The following is a 21,484-nucleotide window of genomic DNA, read 5'->3' as shown; positions in this document are numbered from 1 at the left end:
CAAAACATGCTTTTCGAACAGGAAAGTTAACACTGCAAGAACGTCTTAACTAGGCAAGAGTTACAATTTTATTTCTAGCCCAAACAAACTTGTTTTAAGAATAAAATACTATGGAATATCAGATTGTGTAAGATAATTACTATATTATTTCTTTCTTAGTTGCACATTTAGCTTAATTGCAATCGGAGAAATAATATAAGATTAGCTTCTTATTTTTAAAACTTTATTTTAGCGGTAATAACTTGTTTTAAGTTTGTCTTACAGCAAGAATGTCGCTGGTTCGAGTCCCGGGTGGGCCAGTTTGCATTTCTGTGTGGATTTTGCCTGTTCTCCCCATGTTTGCATGGGTTTCTTCCAGGTGCTCTGGTTTCCCCACAGTCCAAATACATGCACTATAGGTGAAGTGGATGAATTAAATTGGCCATAGTTTGAGTGTGTATGAATGCAGGAGTGAATGGGTGTTTCCCAGTACTGATTTGCAGCTGGAAGGGCATCCGCTTCGTAAAAAATATGCTGATTAGTTGGCAGTTCATACTGCTGTGGTGACCCCTGATGAATTAGGGACTAAAGGCCAGCTCACACTGCGATTTTTTATAATCCTAAACGATTGTAGCATGTCAGACTGCTCGAACATGGCTCCCATGTCACACTGTAAGAGCTCAGCCGTCATAATGTCAGACTGAACGACAATGAAAATGCACCAAACACGGAAGAAAACTCTCCCGGAGTTTGATGCCATCCACTTGTGACACTTTCACTATCCCGCATTCTGAAATGATTCCTCACAGCAAGCATAAACCTTTTTTTAGTGTCAATTTTGCACACAGCACACCTCAATAATAAAACCAGCTAAATAACAATAATAATAATAATAATAGTTTTGAATGTTTTGTCGTATGGATTGCGTGGATTATCGTACTGTCAAGTGCTAATTTAAATAAACAAAATGTATGATCATGATTTGATTAATGCAGTACTTTTAAGTTTAAATACTTTGGTTCATTTTAAGGCAGAATATACAGTGACAATTCTTAAATTAAAAGATGAATTCTCATGTTTAGTAACTCTACTTTTAAGACTTTTTCACACAAAATAAGAAAAGCCAACTGTTTAAAAAGCAATTAACAAGCTAGTGTTGAGATAATTATACTAAATACTGCTTGGAATAAGTGTTATATTACTCTAGGCCAAACAAAATCATAGCGATCTTGTTTTAAGATAAAATATCATGCAAGTTTAGATTGTGTAAGATTAGTGTGGTTCTTTTAAGAAATTATTTCTTAGTTAGTAAAGCTTAAAGTTCAAAGCTTAATTAAAAAGAGACATTATTTAAGACCAGCTTGGCATTTTAAAGACTTGATTTTAGTTGTAATAACTTGTTTTAGGTTTGCCCATTAAAACATGCTCAATGACACTAATACTTTGGAGACAAAAACATTCCATTATGTTTTGTTGCAATACGCTTTAAAATACTTTGAAAAGCAACAAATAATAATTTCTTATAACTAGTTTCAAGTGTTAATTTGAATAAAAAATGTATGTGTGATCATGATTTAACTCAGGCAATATTCTTGTTTAAAGTTTAAATGTTTTGGTTTATTTTAAGGCAGAACATACAATGACATTTCTTCAATTAAAAGAGGAGTTTAGTAACTCTAGTTTTAAGACATTTACACACAAAATAAGGAAAGCAAACTGTTTAAAAAGCAATTAACAAGCTAGTGTTGAGATAATTACACCAAATACACTCCATGGAAAACGTGTTATATACTTATTTTTAGACATCTAGGCCAAAAATCATAGTGATCTTGTTTTAAGAATAAAATATCATACAAGGTCTGATTGTGTAAACATGGTGTGGTTGTTTTAACATATTATTCATTTCTTAGTTAGAAAAGCTTAAAGTTACAAAGATTAATTACAATAAAAGAGACATAATGTAAGTCCAGCCTGGCATTTTAAAGACTTGATTTTAGCTGTAATAACTTGTTTTAGGTTTGCCCATTTAAACATGCTCAATGACACTCATACTTGTTCTTTAGAGACAAAATACATTCCATTTTATTTTGTTGCAATATGCTTCAATTCGAATGAAGAAGCATCAAGTAATAATTTCGTATAACTACTGTCAGGTGTTAATTAGAATTTAAAAAATGCATGTGTGATCATGATTTAATGCATGCAGTACTCTTGTTTAAAGTTTAAATGCTTTGGTTTATTTTAAGGCAGAATAAACAATGATGATTTTTGAATTAAAAGAGGAATTCTCGTGTTTAGTAACTCTACTTTTAAGACCTTTTCACACAAAATAAGAAAAGCAAACTGTTTAAAAAGCAATTAACAAGCTAGTGTTGAGGTAATTATACTAAATACACTGCTTAGTGTAAGTGTTATAATACTTATTTTTAGACATTATTCCTTACTAAACGCTAGGTACGTTTTTATTTGTATTATTATTATTATTATTATTATTATTATTATTATTATTATTATTATTATTAATAAAGTATAATTATCTTACTGCACTAGCAGATAATTTGCCTTGGTTCTATAGTCTGTATCTCCTTAAATGATTCATTTATTTATTATATGACATGGTTATTTTTTGCAGTCAAGCTGACAATTCTGTTGAAACCATTAGGAACAAATAAAAACTATTTTTGGCCACCCAGTAAAAGTCAGTATATAGGCTCCAAAACCAGAATCCCACCGACTAATCAAAACACAATCTTTCAGTCATGAAAGTTTTGAAAAGATTTCAGGGTGAGTAAATGATGACAAAAGTTCCACATTCCCAGCCAGATCTACAAGGCATCCCAAACACACAATCGCGGTTTGAAAACACCATTATAGTGGAGAATTACATCTATTTCTGCCAGTGACTAAGGCAAAAAAGTGGTTTCTTTTTCAACCCCCCAAACAATTTATTGCCTGGATATAAGCCCGCCACACCATTCCCACCATCTAGCCTCTTAAATGCATGCTCATACAAAAAAATACGCTCTAAAAAAGAAAAAAAAAAGAAATCCTTCAGGGACAAACCAGAAGCGGTTTCTTTTTCTTTCATCCAACTGAACCTGCATTGATCGGATAAAGGCAATCGATAAGGTAAAAAACGCACACAAATTGAATCTGAGCGCAGCATAACGAAGATTCTGGCAGCGAGTGTTTTAAATTTAGGGTGGACATTTTGCAGCTGAGTGCGTTTTGATGATTTGTTTTGTAAAATTAGCATCCGGAGCTATTCGTTTTTATTAGCAAGGTGATTCGACCTGCTCTTTACTCAAGTACCCGAGAGTTTGTTGATGTCAAAATGCTCTGTGGGCCATAAATACAAGGGACGCTGTCTGAATGAGTGTAATTCAGCCTCTTTCTGATGTCAGGTTATTAGGCGGCAGCTTTCCTATAATGACTTACCCCTTTTTTCCCTCAGTCTTGACCTTCACGGTGCAGGCGAAGCTGTCTCGCCTCAAGGTGAATAGCATAGAAAAAAAAAAAAACAGCTGGGGGAGAGGGCACCGCTCTCCCATCCATGCAATTATCATCATCTTTAACGATAACAAGGGAAAAGGGGGAAGTTAGTGCTAATGATAATTGCGATGGGCCGGCAGGTAGGGCTTGATTCCCTCAGAGGACGATGTGATATGCCTGAGAGACTTTCAAAGCATGACCAGGTGCAGGGGTCGCTAATACACTCCCGAATCTCACCCTGGGTTCTCCCGGTAGCCTGTGGAGACTAAGTGGAGAAGAGGCTAGAAAGGTCACAGCCTGACCCAATAACAACTGTCTCTCTAACCGTTTCATTACGAGCGAGAGAGACACAGAGACTGAGAAACTAACAGCTGGACTAAGAACTCAGGAGGTTAGCCAAGCCCTGTTCCTCCTCCTCATGTCAGAAAAAAACTTGTTTACACAAAACCTCTGTGGTTGTGGGAAACGCACTCATTTGCGAGCAAAAATGCTGTCATGAAGCATCCAATTGGATTTAGGGCCAAATGACAAAGCAATGCTCTAACCTCCACTTAATTATCGAAAGTGAAACTTGCTCAAGCATGGCTTCTTTCATTGGTATGGAGCTCACTTCGCACGCATTCATTCATACGATAATCTGACAGAGCAGCACTAACCGCTCTCTCTTATAGCGGAGAGCCAAGCCGATAATAGGTTATCTCTCCTATTAAATGTGCGCGATCACATTCGTGTGAAATGAAAACAGGCATCTTTGAAAGACGATGGGTAGTGCTGACATTACGTCTTATCGCAAGGTCATTTGTATGAATCTGTGTCTTAACAAAGAGAAACACTGAATTAATGAGTGAAGGAAATGCATCATGTGTCTCGGTGAATGGGTTGCAGTTCTAAGCTGCGGTCTTACAGTACCAAGACTCAACCGTGTCTTTAATTTCTGGCTAGACAGCTTAAAAGCGCAAAGAGTGTGGGAAGAGTCTTTCCTCGGGGCTGCTAACTGGCCGCACAGGGCTTTACCACCATGCCCTTTGGATTCAGACATTCATCCGGTGAGCTATGAGAAAAGATGGTTGGTTTAAGGGCTGGTTTGACCAATTACATTTAAACCACTAAACTAACTTTCATTCTGGACTGAAAGTACATCCCTGAGGCATGTGGCCAACAAATTGCCCATTTCTGGTGTCTAAAAAGAATCTATTACCCAACACAACAATAGTCCATCTTGTACTACTGTTTTACTGCATGAACTCTGACTGACCTTTCTGAGTGTATTTGGAAAGCTTATAGATTCATTATTTTAAAAAGGGCAGAAGCTCTACACTTTAAATTCAAGCAAATGCTGGAAACATGACATGCAAGCCCATGCAAATTTCACTGAATCATTATAATTTGGTGAACTCTGACAAACAAATGATGTGATGATGTGTATCCTCACTAGCACAGGGAATTACAATAAACACTCTGGGCCCTATCATACACTTGGCGCAATGCGGCGCAAGGCGCGACGCAATTGTCGTTTGCTAGTTTCAGCTCGGCGCAAGAGTCGTTTTGACGTTTTTCACCATGCTATTTAAATAGCAAATGGATTTGTGCTCATAAGTGCACCCATAGCGTTCTGGTCTAAAAAAAAAAAGGGGCGTGTTAGGTGCATTGCTATTTTGAGGAACTAAAATACACAGTTCAATAGACCAGCTAAGAGGAGGTCTAAAGTCCAGCGCAGAGCGCGTTATTTATGCTCCTTGCTTAAACATTGCCTAATACACACAAGATGTACAGCAATATGCAAATATCTTTACAAATGGAAAAAAAATAATTAAAGGATTAAATTATTACAAAAAATATATATTTTCTATCCTACAGATATATAAGAACCACCACCTCCATGCCTCCATCTCTGGGGCTTTTTTAGTTTATTGATGACAATTTGCTTTTGTATAATGTTGTTATTATTAGCAGTATTATTTATTATATGCATATTTATATTTGTTTTATTAAAAACAAGCTTAGGTTTGCCCACCTGTCAGGTTTTAGACCATATAGGGTAGGGGTGTCAAACTTAATTCCTGGAGGGCCGAAGCCCTGCACAGTTTAGTTCCAACCCTGCTCCAACACACTTACCTGTAGGTTTCAAACAAGCCTGAAGGACTCAATTAGTTTGATCAGGTGTGTTATTTAGGGTTGGAACTAAACTGTGCAGAGCTGCGGCCCTTTTGGAACTGAGTTTGACACCTGTGATATAGGGCATAGCATGTGTATTTGGAAATAACTAAGTTTTTTTAACACACTTCGTTATTATTGTTCATTTGTTTGTTTGCTGGAAATTAGAACTGAACTTATAAATAGTTTTGAAACAAATCTTTGTGCTTAATAAACAAAACTAATTATGTATAGGCTAATGGATGTCAGTGCGTACAACAAGTTTCCTTATCCACAAGAGTGAAAGTGAAAGTAAAGAATCCGTCTCATCTCTCATTCTCGCGCTGTAGATGTTCTGTTTAACTGTTTTCTCTCTAGTGAAGCGTTCAGTTTTTCCACTTACAAAGTCTGCATGACACAATCAACATGACAGTGAATAACTAACAGAATTGTCATTTTTGGGAAAACGAACCCTTTAAATTTGTTAGCATTCAAGAGTTTACACTTAAATATTGCTTGATGTTATTAGCAGGTTTGGCATGCTGTCCCGGGAGAGAATTCTTGAGCTCAGAAATAAATGAGGGCAGGGCTCCCGCCTGGTCAGTTAGCTTATAAGGGGGTCCGAGATCAGGTAGGTCTTGAGAGCTCCCCCTAATAAAAGAGGAAAAAATGAGAAGGGGCGCAGGGGTGGATTGTTCCAAAATGAAGATAATGCAGTAATACTATTTATTTTAGGCTTGGATCGATCTGATTGGGTTATTGCTGATTATGGATAGTAGACCAGCCATGATCAATCAAACCACGTGCTCCTCTGGAAGGTGAACTTAAGAACTTCTTCTTTTTTTTTTACCACACAATTAATTATTTTAGAACAAAGCGTTTATTAAATTAGGTTAATTGCTATGATGTCAAATTTATATCATTACTCTTGTCTCCAATATCACGTTTACCTCATTCTAAAATATGCCGATCTGAAGATACATTTCTGATTAAAACAGATGTTGAAAGCAATTATGCTGCTAAATATCATAGAACCTGTGAAAACATTTTACCACATAAATATGCATGTTTATTATTACATGCCTAACCCCCTGTATCTCACAGCTGAGATCTGGCAAGTAATACAGAACCTCAGGACCACTGCTGGGCACATGACCTCTGATGACTCCCAGTGGTCTGGCCTTGGGTGTTGAGGTTGTGTGATCGTGTTTGCCTTTTCCGATGGAGATCTGTGGCCTTGAGACCAGCTGCTATGCTGTATTAGTAGTTGTGGTTGGGGAGACACTCTATGATCTGCTGGGTCATAACTGGAGGAAATATGAATGTTGAGAACAGCTTTTCCCCCTACCTTACAAGCTTTTTTACATTTTATTCAACAAGTGGCTAGGTATTATTCTTTCCATCTTGAAGGTTAAGCAATAAGTTGATCCGATTGTGTGAAAAGGTGGTAGGAAATACTTTGTGTGTTGTGCTTGCAAATGTCAAAGTCTGCCTGTGGGATAACAATAAAAATATATATATATATATAATAAAATAAACTAAGGCAGCCGGTGCGTTCTGCTTGTTAGTGCGAGACTGTATTATCTTTCAGAATCAAATCCACAGCAGGTATGAACAGTGTAATTGTAAGTCTCCACAATCCCACAAAAGGCAGCTGAAATTCATGCATTGCCACTCTTCATAGACCTATAGATCCTCTTGTCAACAGTAAACAATTCCTGACAGGCGCTGAATGCGTGTGCGTGGTTTCATAACAGTTTTTATAGTTCTCTGTTCCACATTCAGCTCACGTCTGGCGTGAACAGGTGACATGCTAAAGCAGACCCAGACTGATTAAAAACACTACAGCACAGACAGACACCGGTATTGAATTGCATCCAAACACAACCTATGTACTTATTTCACATCAACGAGGCTTCATGTGCATTAGTGTGTTTCCTTTTAAAACACTACTTGATTTGACATGCATTAACACTATACTCTGGAGGTTTTGACACACAAAAACTGAGTTTTGACGACTGATTCTGGCTGAGTTTGAACTTTCAAGAGGTTAAACTTCAGTGTAGATGAACTGAAAAGAAAACTGAAAACAAACACATACTATAGTTGACCACATTTGCTCAGTGATTGGCTCTTTTGGATTGTTGCCTTCACTCATTTGTATCAAATTACTATTTATATTGTTATTAGAATTATCTTGTAATGTGTATGTTTAGTGGTTTAATTCAGTAGTATATTGTCTATAGAATTATAGTTGTAAAACTTTGCACTGTGACTGTATAGCTATAATTTCTATTTTTTATCTCGTTCAGTTATGAATACATTTAGAGGATCTGCTGTCTAGTATACATGTTTTTTTTTATTTTTTTTTTATAATAAACGTCTTATAATTTATGTATTTACATAACACTTTTGTAGTTATATATTACTTTATTATTAATCTTTTAATAAATCAGCTTGATTATATGCAGCAGATGAAAGATCCGAGACAGTTGTGTGTTGATCTGAGGAGGGGAAGTGGAAGATGAGGGCAGAAAAAAAAACAGAACCCACTATGAAAACATTTTAGTGTAAGGAATAGCCAGTGATTGCAGCTCTAGGAATGCAGTGTGTTGTTTTTGAAAGCTGTCCACTGACTCGGGCTCACACTGCATGGGTCAACACCACTCCAGATGCTCAGGGTGGTCAGGGGAACTGCTGTTCTGAGCCAAAACCTGGGTCCTTTCATCACAAAAATACTAAAAGATAAACCCTGACCTGCAATAGTGAATTCTCCAACAGAACAAACAGAAATGTACATTTCTGTAAGCAAAGCTTTGAGAAAGCACTTTCCTCTAAACCAATAATGTATGATCTGGCTCCATAGGAAGAGTAGGAAATAATAAATAAATAAATAAATAAATAAATAAATAAATAAATAAATAAATGAAAATAATAATAATAATAATAATAATAATAATGCAATTAAATTAAGTTAAATTAAATTATACATGACAAAATAATGATATTATGTTTTCAAAAATCACATAGATAAATCAAATAGATTTATTTTTAACAAAATAAAATAGCAAAATATAATAGAACATAATTGAAATAAAACAAAATAAAACAACAATCAGTTAACAAATATTCAGACCAATAATTCTGATATGCCTTTATAAATAAATAAACAAAAAAACAAACAAATAAATAAACAGATAAATAAATGAATAAATAAACAGACAAACAAATAAATAAACAGACAAATAAATAAATAAATAAATAAATAAATAAATAAACAGACAAATAAATAAATAAATACATTTGATTATTTATTGCATTTGTGCATAAAGCAAATATTAAATTAACTTTACACAAAAGCATCTGCTAAATGATCAAACAAAAACATTAAACATATAACTTACAATGATTCTTCCTGCACACAAATCACATAAAAATAAAGCCTTAATTGTATATATCTTTAGAAGAAAAAAACATCTTCTACAATGTATAAAACTAAACCAAACCAAACCAAACTAAACTTTTAATGTTGACAACACATTTTTGATCATGTTTTATAGTGCTTTTAAAGAAATACTGCAACATTTTGTGTGATCTGTTGGTATGGAGGCCCAGACGAGGTCACTGGGGAAGGCGGTAACAACAGCCAGTGTTGGAAATAAAACTAAATAGCATTGATAGTATATACAGATAAAGAGTATTAAATAAGACGATCATGATTGTCAATCATGAGAGACATTCTTTATTATACACCTTCCAAATGCTACCATTAGGTCATCAATACTGTGTTCCCAGTTGTGTAAGTAATATACTGTAGGACAAAATTATCATTTATACCTCAAGCAACTGAGCTCACAGTAGCAGTTGATAGCCAGTAGACTGGATATTTATTTAGAGTAGGGGTACCATAGTACTTTAGGTATTTAAATTAATTAGTTATATAACTGCCAAATGTGAAATGTCAGATGTCTCTGTTAATGTATGCCACAAATTAAACTTCCCTACGGGGACAACTAAACTAAACTAAACTAAACTAAACTAAACTAAACTAAACTAAACTAAACTAAACTAAACTAAACTAAACTAAACTAACAACTACTTTTAAAAACAATCCTCACCATCCCCTTTCCCTGCAATACAGAATTCACGAAAAGAGCAATCTATGTGGACGCAGAAAGCAGAAATGACGGTAAACAGGAAGCCTATATGCAGATAAAGCGCCTGTAAGCATAGCTTTGAGAAAGCACTCTTCCCTAACAGCCAATTATTTCTGATCTGCCTTCCTAAAAAGCCGGACCCCTCTGTTACATCCTTTAGACTCCATCTTTGATTACAGCCATGGATGTTTGCTTTAATGACAAAAGCTAGTCAAGCATAATGAGTTATAATGATAGAGCGCCGGGTGAGATTCATTCATTCAGGTTTGACTCAGATAGTGATTACTGGGCTGACAGGACTTTAAAGTGTAAGCTGTGACCCGCTTCGCTTTGGAATTAGTTTGTCCACGCAAACAGTGGCTAGGAAAAAAAGAATAATATTAAAAAGAAGAAGAAAGAAACGCTTCGCCGGCAGGCTGGATTATGAGATGTTTATAGGACCTGCTGTGATCCGCTGTCTGGATTACTCCAGGGTTGGATTGTGTATAAACGATGCCAGTAAATGTAGTTATGAGGCTTTGCACTTATAACTTCCTGTTTTTTGTTTGTTTTGTAAGACGACAAAGACGGACGGGTACTTTTACAGTGTTTGTGAAAGATAAGCCCTTGAACAGATGATGGCACAGCATTTTAGTAAAATTCACAGTGCTTGGGTTAATAGGGATATGAAAAAAGAGATGTTATTTGGAAGAATATGCGAGTGTTGTATGTCTGAGGAAAACTTCACCATGACATGAAGGCACTGTTGTGAAGCTTTTTTCTTTCTATTATTATTATTATTATTATTATTATTATTATTATTATTATTATTATTCAAAACTATTACAATTTTATTTTTTAAATAATTGTTGTTAATGACTGTTTCAAAAATAAATGTTGTTTTGGGAACTAACTTTAAATGAATTACTAAAAAAATAAAACAAAATAAAAAGTGAAATAATAACAAGTTTCTTTAAAAAATAATATATATATGTATGTTATAAAAAATTGTAACTATTATAAAACATTTCTCTATATTATTATTACTATTATTATTATTATTATTATCAATACTATTATTATTATTCAATATTATTAAACATTATTTTATTATTATTATTGTTGATTTTTGTTTAAAATAAATGTTGTTTTGACAACTGACATTGTTTAGATGAATAACTAAAAAAAGCTGAATTACTGAAAAAGCATATAGACACAAAAAGAGTTTTCACTACATAATAAAACAATGTGTTTATTTATTTACTTATTTCTTTATTTCTTTATTTATTATTTGTTAAATAAATAATCTATGCCAATTTTTAAAAATGTATATGACAAAATTTTTAAACCAGTTTCTAAGCACAAATAGCTTATTATTATTATTATTATTATTATTGTTATTATTATTTTTAGTAGTAGTAGTAGTAGTAGTAGTAGTAGTAGTAGTAGTAATAGTAGCAGTGTTTATTTACTACAGTAATATAATAATAGTAATATTTAATTTCTTAAAATAAAACTAAACTTGGTGGCTCAGTGCAAGTCGTCTCACAGCAAGAACATCACTGGTTTGAGTCTCGGCTGGGCCAGTTGGCATTTCTGTGTGGAATTTGCATGTTCTTCCTGTGTTGGCATGGGTTTCCTCTGGGTGTTCCAGTTTCCCCCACAAGTCCAAAAACATGTGGTATAGGTGAACTAAATAAACTAAATGGGCCATAGTGTATGTGTGCGAATAAGTGAGTATGGATGTTTCCCAGTACTGGGTTGCAGCTAGAAGGGCTGTGTAAAACTTTTGCTGAGTAAGTTTGCAGTTCATTCCGCTGTGACAAAAAAGGGACTTACCTGAAGGAAAATGAATGAATGAATGAATAAATGAAACCAAAGTTCGCTTTGAAAAGTTGGAGAACAGACACAAAGAACAGAAGACTTATAATTTATATGAGGTGTGTGTGATTGAGGGGGGGGGGGGGGTACTTTTAAATGCATTACATTACAGTAGTCCACACTGCAAAGTGATTAGATTTACAATGTTTATTTCCAAAAAATATCCCAACGTCAAAGTAACCTCACTCACCATGTAAATTTCATTTCTTATCCCATGATAACATGAGGAATTTCTGCAAAATGGAAACGATTTTGCCCTACACTATGATTGGGTCACTAAGATCCTTACTATCCTACTTTGTAGATATGCCCCACCAGATATGGAGAAAAAACAAAAAATCCACTTGAGACTTGTACTCCATTCTTGTCATCATCATTTTTCCACCAGTGTAACATTAGAGAATTCAACTGAATAAAAGCACAAAAACACTGTTGATGGAGGCTTTGTAGATCCGAAAACGGAGCACATACTGAAGTAAACAAATCTATAAACAACATCAAATTACAGTCGGACCTTTACGAGCAGGCCTTAGGGTCACTTGGTTCCAGCAGAGGAAATGTAGCTATTGACTCCGCTCAGGAAACAATTCAAGCCGAACAGAAATACACTCCAAACCTCTGCAGCATTCCGGTAGAGAAAGAGAGAAGAAGAAGAAGAAGTGCACTTTGAAGGGCTGTGTAATATGATCATAAAATTCTTTGAAGGCAGTCAGGATCAATAGAGGATAAGAGTGGCCGTGGTTAAGCGGTAATGCTGTGATCTAACCGGATCTCTGCTCTCCATCAAAGCCAGACTAAATTAAACGTGAATTACAGAGGTGAAAGCCCGGGACTGAAAAGACACCATTTATCATCAGACAGATGTGTGGTTATCTCTTATACAGGCTCTTTTCTTATTTTTTCTTTTGGCCCTACACTATGACATTTCCTTCTAAGGCCACGTTCACATCAAATGGTTCTTAACTCCATTTGTGATACGAGAGTCAGGCCTATTCAAATGGAGAGCCATAGTGGCACTTCAGATTATTTTTCTCATAATTTTTTTTTAAATAAAATAACATAAAAAAATTTTAATAAAACAGGTTTAACTTAATTGCATGTCTGTAAAACAATCGACCAAATCTGGATTAAAGTATCTGTAAAATAAAATAAAATAAAATAAAATAAAATAAAATAAAATAAAATAAAATAAAATAAAATAAAATAAAATAAAACTTTAAATGTGATTAACCTAATCTAATCTAATTTATTTTTAATTGAATGCCTGTAAAACAATTAACAAAATTAAAACTCATTTGTAAGCTGCTCTGGATTAAAGTGTCTGTTAAAATAAAATAAAATAAAAATTCAAATGTGATTTAATTTAATGTCTGTCAACCAATCAACCAAACAAAAAGCTCGTTTGTAAAGTTCTGGATTAAAGTGTCTGTTTAATTTTATTTCATTTTACAGACACTTTCAAGAGCAGGTTATAAACAAGCTTTTATTAGGTTGATTTACAGGCAAAAATAAAATAAAGTAAAATAAAATAAAATAACTTTAAATTAAATTTTATTTTGCCTGTAAATCAACCAAATAAAATCTCATTTGTAAACTGCTCTAGATTAAAGTGTCTGTTCAAATAAAATAAAATAAAATAAAATAAAACTTTAATTTAATTTAATTAATTTAATTTTTTTCTAAAACCAATCAACCAAATAAAAGCTCATTTGTAAGCTGCTCTGGATTAAAGTGTTTGTTCAAATAAAATAAAATAAAATAAAATAAAATAAAATAAAATAAAATAAAATAAAATAAAATAAAATAAAATAAAATAAAGCTTTAATTTAATTTAATTTAATTTAATCAACCAAATCTGATATAAGCTGGATGAAAATATATGTTAAAATAAATAAAATTAATTAAAATAATAAAATTCTAAATATTGTGTACTATTATTTCTAGCCAAACTAATAAAAAATTTTCAAAAAATATTAAAATAAAATAACAAAAAAAAAAAAAAAAGACTACTTTTGAAGCACTATAACTTAGCACACAGATCACAAGCCCCTATAACCTCTAACATAAAACCATTAAGATTTCAACAGTACAGCTCATGCGGGTTAAGGGACGGACAAATCATTCTCTTTTATGCTTCAAGTCTGACCAAAGGCTTGAACACTGTGTGCTGTTTTGAAGCTTTGCCTTTAGCTTTTTTTTCATCAGCTTCACAGTGCTGAAAGTAAAGCTGGCAGTACGTTAGACTGTGTGTGCGTGTATCCTCACGTCCACAAACAAACACACACACAGTGAAGAACAGGTTATCTTTGCTTTATTTACTAAGCCTGTCAAGCACTACAGCAGGTTCATGATCCTCTCTAGCTCTTGCCTCACTCTTGATCTATTCAGAAAACTGGAGCCTGGATCTGTCTGCAACACACAGCTCTATGCATTCTTTCTCAGCACGCACAATCCGTGCCATTCAGACGCACAGCTTTCACGGACGAAAAATTCAACAGACGTCCACTTGAGAGAGAAGTAATGCATCCTTGACTGACACGCACTTTGTGGAGCTCAGCACGGTGTGCGACATTTGTAAAGAAAGAGAAAAATATGGGTACAGAACACGGAGACTTCGCCGAAATAACCATCATTTCCTCTCAGGTCGATATGCAAGCTGATGGCTGCCTTGGTTTGCTTATCAACCTTTTTTCAACGCTCAGTGATCCTTTGCTTGAATTATGGGAGTTAGGTCTGTTAAAGTGTAAACAATAAGTGTTAAAACATCAGGTACAATAAGGTGGCTTTATCGTCCTGCCAGTTCATTCTGTCAATATTAAAAGGCAACTTACTTGAATTAACTAACTACAAATTCTGAATGAGGTTATTTGCAAAACATGTTACAAAGGTGTATTGAATATAAAAAGTAAAAAAAAAAAAATAATAAATTAGTAGAACAAAACAGTGTACTGTATTTATGAAAGAGCTTTAGCCACAGTTATGAGATACATTAAAATATCAAGCATAGCATTATTTAAAGATAAAGTAAAGAGAATATTTTGCCCAACACAATTTTAAAAATAATAATAACTAGCCTCTATTAACCCATTTATAGTAGCTGCGTCCCAAACAGCACACTATACACTTACGCACTTACACACTGAACAGCATAGTCTATGCATGTAGTGTTGTCCCAAATGCGACACAAAGTTTTTTTTTTTTTTTTACTAAGCAGAAAATCAAACCATTTCCTTGTTGATGTTTGACGGTTGCCAAATCAGTGAAATAAATGACCAAAGTGCCAAATAATACCACCCATGATTATAACTGCATTCACCATCGGGAGGAGCTATAATCACTCTCGTAGAAGAATTTTACTTTCACCATTCAAAATAAATACAGTTATCCAAGATATGCCCGATAGCTCCGCCCCTTCCGCTACTATTGTCGTTCAGTGTGTTAAGTGTCCAACATTACACACTTCATTTTACTGGTTAAATGAGTGCATAAGGGTAAATTAAGTGCACTTTTTATTTTTACAGTTTTCTGTGTGAACGCACTGCTTACTCTATTTATACTACAAAATGGCGTAGAATAGTGTATAAGTATGCGATTTAGGATGCACCTATTGTCTTTGTCATGATGACAGTTCTAGCATATTTTACTAGTTTTGCAAAATACTTGTATAGTAGTACTAACCAATGATACTGGACTTCACAATTATATGTATATACACAGTTATTGAACAAACCATGATTTCCCCTGGTATAAAATAAAATAAATTAAATTCAATAAATTAAATAAATATATTTACTAATATATTTCTGAAGAAGTTAATACGAAATTAGCACAGCTTTTGGTAAAAAACCAAAAACCCAAATAAAACAAAACAAAATTTATTCAAGAAAGGTTATTTGTGTAAACATTCCTACCAAAATGAATTAAATTACAAACCACATGCATGAGTGTGTTGTGTATTGTATTTTATTATTATATATTTTATATACTTTTTAATAATTGAATAAATCTTTTTTTATTTATGTATCAATTAAATTTCTAATTGTTGTTTGTTCTTGGTCTGTGTATATGTATGATATAATAACTTAAATATTTTATTATTTAAAGGCAATACTTGACATCATGCTGATAAACCTTTATTGGATTGAACTGAGATGATATGATATGCATTTATATCCATACTTTTATATGCAACCTATACAGTATGTATATTACATATATATATACATATATATATATATATATATATATATATATATATATATATATATATATATATATATATATATATATATATATATATATATAATTTGCATGTTTTGTATAATTGTTTCATTCATTTTTTTTTTTTATTAGTCAGTAGCCACAGCGGAATGAACCAGCAACTTATCCTGCATATGTTTTACACAGTGGATGCCCTTTCAGTCGCAACTCACCGTGAAACACCCATACACTCATGCATTCACACATACACTAAGGCCAATTTAGTTCATCCAATTCACCTATACTGCATGTGTTTGGACTGTGGGGGAAATCGGAGCACCCAGAGGAAACCCACACGGACACTACGAGAACATGCAAGTTCACACCAACTGACCCAGCTGGGACTTGAATCAGCGACCTTCTTTCTGTGAGGCGATCGTGCCACTCACTATGTCACCCTTCATTATGAAGTGCATTGAACAATTATGTTAGCAATACTGTGCAATTCAATTTTAAAAAATGGATTTAAGAGAGAGAGAGAGAGAGAGAGAGAGAGAGAGAGAGAGAACGAGTGCAAAATCTTATTTGAAAGTCAGGTTTGAAAACAGACTATTTAATATAGCTTAATGTAGCGTGCTAAATGTAAAACGAATCATTCCATATAAAAAGACAGACGAGAGATGGTGATGATGATGATGATGATGATATGCTTTCACCAAGCAATTGTGTTAAAACACTGTGGCCAGAATATGGCCATTACGAGCCATAAAGAGCTGAAGAAATGTGATCCCATACCACAGCTTCAACATGTAAGTACAACATTTTCCAGCACTTTACCACTTAAATGCTTACAGCTGCCATCTCTTTAAACGCTGCTCTCAGCTTTGATCTCCTTTCTGTTTCAACTCTTGCTAACTGCTCACTGTGAAGACTTTAAAACTGCACACATGAGCGCTAATAGTAGCAGGTCTTTGAATAAACACCAGTAGGCTGTGGATGAAGGCCAATTACAAGAATTTAGTTCCCGTCTCACTCACTTGGATGAGCCACAAACAGTGGGGTCAAAAAAGGCTTAGATCACTAATCATAATAATGCTCAGGTTTGGATTTTGTATTCTTATTTAATGCCATTTTTGAAATAGTTGTTGTAAAATAATGTTGTAAAAAATATATAATATTGATTAATATGGGCGGCATGGTGGCTCGTTACTGGTTCAAGTCCTGGCTGGGTCTGTTGGCATTTTTGTGTGGGGTCAGTTGGCATTTCTGTGTGGAGTCTGCATGTTCTCCTCGGGTTTGTGTGACTTTTCTCTGGGTGCTCTGGTTTCCTCCACAGTCCAAAGACATGCGTTATAAGTGAATTGGATGAACTAAATTAACTGTAGTGTATGAGTGTGTGAATGTGAGAGTGTATAGGTATTTCCCAGTACTGGGTTGCAGCTGGTAGGGCATCTGCTGTGTAAAACATATACTGGGATAGTTAGCGGTTCATTCCGCTGTGGCGACCCTGATAAATAAGTGACTAAGCTGAATAAAAATGAATGAATGATTGATTAATGTGTCCAGTAAATTAATAGAGTGATTAAGAGAACGTAAATGCAAAAACAACTTGAGTAAAAGTCTGAATAGCTGTGTTGTTAAGTTTTTAGAGAAATGTATTTGTTATTCTGAGTGATAATACAATGTTTATTTCATCAATGTTCTGACTTTTTTTTTTTCCACAAAAAGCTGCGTTTAAAGGTATTTCTCTATAGTTTTTCTTTAATATCAAGTGAAAATATAAAAACAAAATACATACATAATTAATAATTGTCCCATTTATTTGTTTCCACTATCTATCAAACAATTTGTACTCATTCGTCAGCAAGAAGTTTTTAATATTAAAAAAAAATTATTACATTTTTTATAATCAATTATCATATATTTCATATCATAGTGTTGGGCAAAAATTAACCACAATTAATCACATCCAAAATAAAGGTTTGTTTGACATATTTTAAGTGTGTGTACTGTGTATATTTATTATGTATATACAATTGAAGTCAGAATTATTAGCCCCCCTGAATTATTAGCACTCGTTTATTTTTCCCCAATTTCTTTTTAACAGAGAGATTTTTTTTCAACATATTTCTAAACATAATAGTTTTAATAACTCAGTTTCTAATAACTGATTTCTTTTTTCTTTGTCATGATGGCAGTAAATAATATTTGACTAGATATTTTTAAGACACTTTTATACAGCTTAAAGTGACATTTAAGGGCTTAACTAGGTTAATTAGGTTAACTAGGCAGGTTAGGGTAATTAGGCAAGTTATTGTATAATGATGGTTTGTTCTGTAGACTATTGAAAAAAATCTAGCTTAAAGTGGCTAATAATTGTGACCTTAAAATAATAATTTTTATTCTAGATAAAAAACAAATAGAACTTTCTCCAGAGAAAAAAAAAATAAATAAAAAATAACATATATATATATATATATATATATATATATATATTAAATATTATCAGACATACAGAGAGCATAATTTGGGCAATATTTAAAAATCAAAATAAAAAAATCAAAGGGTGTTAAAATTTTTGATTTCAACTCTGTATAAATGCACACAAGCATAAATATATTTGAGAAAATGTTTAAGTATTTTTATATAAAATATATGAGTATATGATAAAATATGTATATAATTTAAATATCTACTGTATGTAACAAAATTGTTTTGTATAATTTTGTTTCTACGTATGTGTGTGTTATATACATATATACATTTATTAAAACATAATGAATGGGCTTAATAGCAAAATGGATAGGGTAACACAATTTTTGGATGGGATTAATCTACTTAATTAATCTTAGCCCAGCATCATTATGTATCATATTTCTATCCTATATTTTCATACATGTATATAACTTCATGTCCAAACAAATGTGGTTTAAATTGTTGTAAACATTTAGATTCTACAATGGCTGTTTGAAAATGAAAGAAAATAATATTTATTCATTAATTTATTCATTTTCTTTCGACTTAGTCCCTTAGTCCACAACCCAGTACTGAGAAATACCCATGCACATCATTCACACACACTCATACACTACGGCCAATACACCTATACCTCATGTGTTTGGACTGTGGGGGAAACCGAAGCACCCGGAGGAAACCCACATGGGGAGAACATGCAAATTACATACAGAAATGCCAACTGGCCCAGCCAGGAATCGAACCAGCAAACTTCGTACTGTATGGCCACAGTGCTAATCACTAAGCCACCATGCTGCCCCAAAGGAAATAATAATAATACATAATTCTTTGTATATAAAATTAAGACACCAAATATCTTTTTCTATATTTAAATTATATTCTATTGATGTATTTAATATTTCATTTATTCATATATGTTTTAGACATTCTATAACTGTTGTTATATCTTATATTTCGGTGACATTCATATAACTATATATAATTAGTTACCAATTCAGTCTGATCTTTTTAAAGAAAACAATCTCAGACAGCAGCGAGTATTCTGACACATTCCAGGTACAGAAGAGATGATGTTAAAAAGAAAATGGATTACCATTACTCTTTCATTATTTATAACAGTGGGTGCAGAGCAGGTCAGCTCTAGTCTGGCTGTCTGGAAGTGTAGCGTTCACACCAGCCCTGCTGCCCCGCCGGCTCTTATCTGGACCTGCAGCTCTGGCCGTGTGGGCGATTCGCCCTAAAGATGCTGCTGCGTGTGGAACTATAGGAGCAAAGTGGTAATGATATTTGTCAGGAAAGGCCTAAGCGAACAAAACCACCAAAGCAACATCAAACAGAGCCAAAACAGAAGGAGTCTTTAATCTCCCTCAGCCAGTTCTGGCAAATCCTTACACTGGCTCACATGGGCACTTCATGGGGCTTGAAAGACAGCTTATGTTGAAACAGAATCGGTAATGGAATACAGTGCAAATTCATACTTCAACCCACTCCCACTGTTAATTCTTAAAAGCTACAGAGAGTGTGAAGACTAGGAGAGGAAAATGTGGAAATGTAAACAGTTCTAACCGAATAACACACACCAAAAAAGTGTATACTGTAAGACGACATTGGTACGTTTTAACCAATCACAGGTGAAGCAAGTTCTTCAGATGTTAGCATCATTATGTTAGTCCTAAAGTACATTCTCCTTTCCGGTGTGCTACTTTTCTATTATTGTGATGTTATGCTCACTTCTTTTGAGACGTTGTACATGTGACTGCTGCATTTTTTAGATGCTGAGATTTTGTTTATTTTGAGATTTTGGTCATCAGTGTCAGTTCAATAGCAGAGGACCAATCAGTAGAGCTAGTAGGTGAGGCAAAGGTTGTAAGTTTCTGTTTGCAGGTGCTCAGGTGGCTATGTCTGGATAAGAAGTGAAAACACATCCAGTGCAAATGAGCCATTAAGGACATTCTTTCCTGCAATGGAGGCCAGTAAGTGCCAGCTGCTAACATTTTTCATCAGAAGTAACAAACTTATTGAATGCTGTGGAACTACACAGGATTAAATTCCTGTATTGTTCTGGCGACGACTGGATGAGTCTTTCTAAAAAAGGCCATTCTGGGTCTGGCCATTCAGGTGGACTTAATTTGACACAATTGTACTTCTAGTTGAAGTCTTATTATTATTATTAGCCCCCTTTGATATGATTTTTTTTTCTTTTTAAAAATTACCCAAATTATGTTTAACAGAGAAAGGGAATTTTCACAGTATGTCTGATAATATTTTTTTTTTCTTCTGGAAAAGGTCTTATTTGTTTTATTTTGGCTAGTTTGGCTAGAATAAAATAAGTTTTTATTTTTTTACATATCATTTTAAGGTCAAAGTTATAAGCTCCTTTAAAGATAAAATAAATCAGTTATTAGAAATTAGTTATTAAAACTATTATGTTTAGAAGATGTGTTAAAAAACCTTCTCTCCATTAAACAGAAATTGGGGAAAAAATAAACAGAGGTCTAATAATTCAGTGGGGTTAATAATTCTGATTTCCATTGTATAAACAATGTTCTTAAATCCAGAAAATGAACATAATATTTGCTGGTTCTTTTCAGCAGGATAAAACAATTTTACGTTGCATAAAATGTTTAGAAATGTCTTTGACAGAATTCATTTCAATTGAGTATCTGTAAAGTGTACTGGAATTGTTCCACATTGGTTTCACAACTTCACAACAGGACTAACATTGTATCTAGGTGCCATATATCACCACAGACTTTCGTGTTGAGTCCATGCCTTTGAAGGTCAGCGCTGTTTGGCAGAAAGTGGCGGTGGTCATAATATTCTGACTCAATGGTTTAAACAGCTGAAGGCAAAATCATTAGCCCTTCTGTCAAATTGTATTATTTTTATTTATTTTTTTTTTTTTACAAATATCTCCCAAGTGCTTTTTTTAACAGAGAAATCTTTCAACACAGTTTCAAACATAATAGTTTAATAACTATATTGTGTTACAACTGATTTATTTTGTTTTTGCCATGATGACAGTACATCATATTTTATCTGCTATTTTGCAAAATACTAGTATTCAGCTTAAAGTGCAACTTAAGGGGGCTAACAATAATGACCTTAAAATAATGCATCTGATTTTATTCCAGTCAAGCTGAAGAATTATGAGTACAAAGATAAAAAGAAAAAAAAGGGAAAAAAAT

The 21,484-nt window shown here is 33.6% G+C and overlaps 1 protein-coding gene across 50 annotated transcripts in view; it reads right to left on the bottom strand.

The window, feature by feature from the left end:
* The window catches only part of diaph2 (diaphanous-related formin 2), a 712,207-nt gene that overhangs the window by 350,736 nt on the left and 339,987 nt on the right, over positions 1 to 21,484 (bottom strand). For 3 of the 50 annotated variants that reach the window (XM_073922155.1, XM_073922154.1, XM_073922156.1), the window contains one exon: positions 5,755 to 6,255. The exons of 44 other annotated variants lie outside the window; for them this stretch is intronic. In XM_073922155.1, coding sequence (XP_073778256.1) covers positions 6,209 to 6,255 — 47 coding nt within the window. In that variant the 3' untranslated portion in view covers positions 5,755 to 6,208. Of the gene's footprint in view, positions 1 to 5,754; positions 6,256 to 19,183; positions 19,558 to 21,484 lie in introns of those variants that run through there. 3 more of the 50 variants (XM_073922151.1, XM_073922152.1, XM_073922153.1) reach the window with 3 other exon arrangements.

This window comes from Danio rerio, chromosome 14, assembly GCF_049306965.1.
Source record: "Danio rerio strain Tuebingen ecotype United States chromosome 14, GRCz12tu, whole genome shotgun sequence".
Classification (NCBI taxonomy): Eukaryota; Metazoa; Chordata; class Actinopteri; order Cypriniformes; family Danionidae; genus Danio; species Danio rerio.
This window is presented reverse-complemented; position numbering and strand designations above follow the sequence as displayed.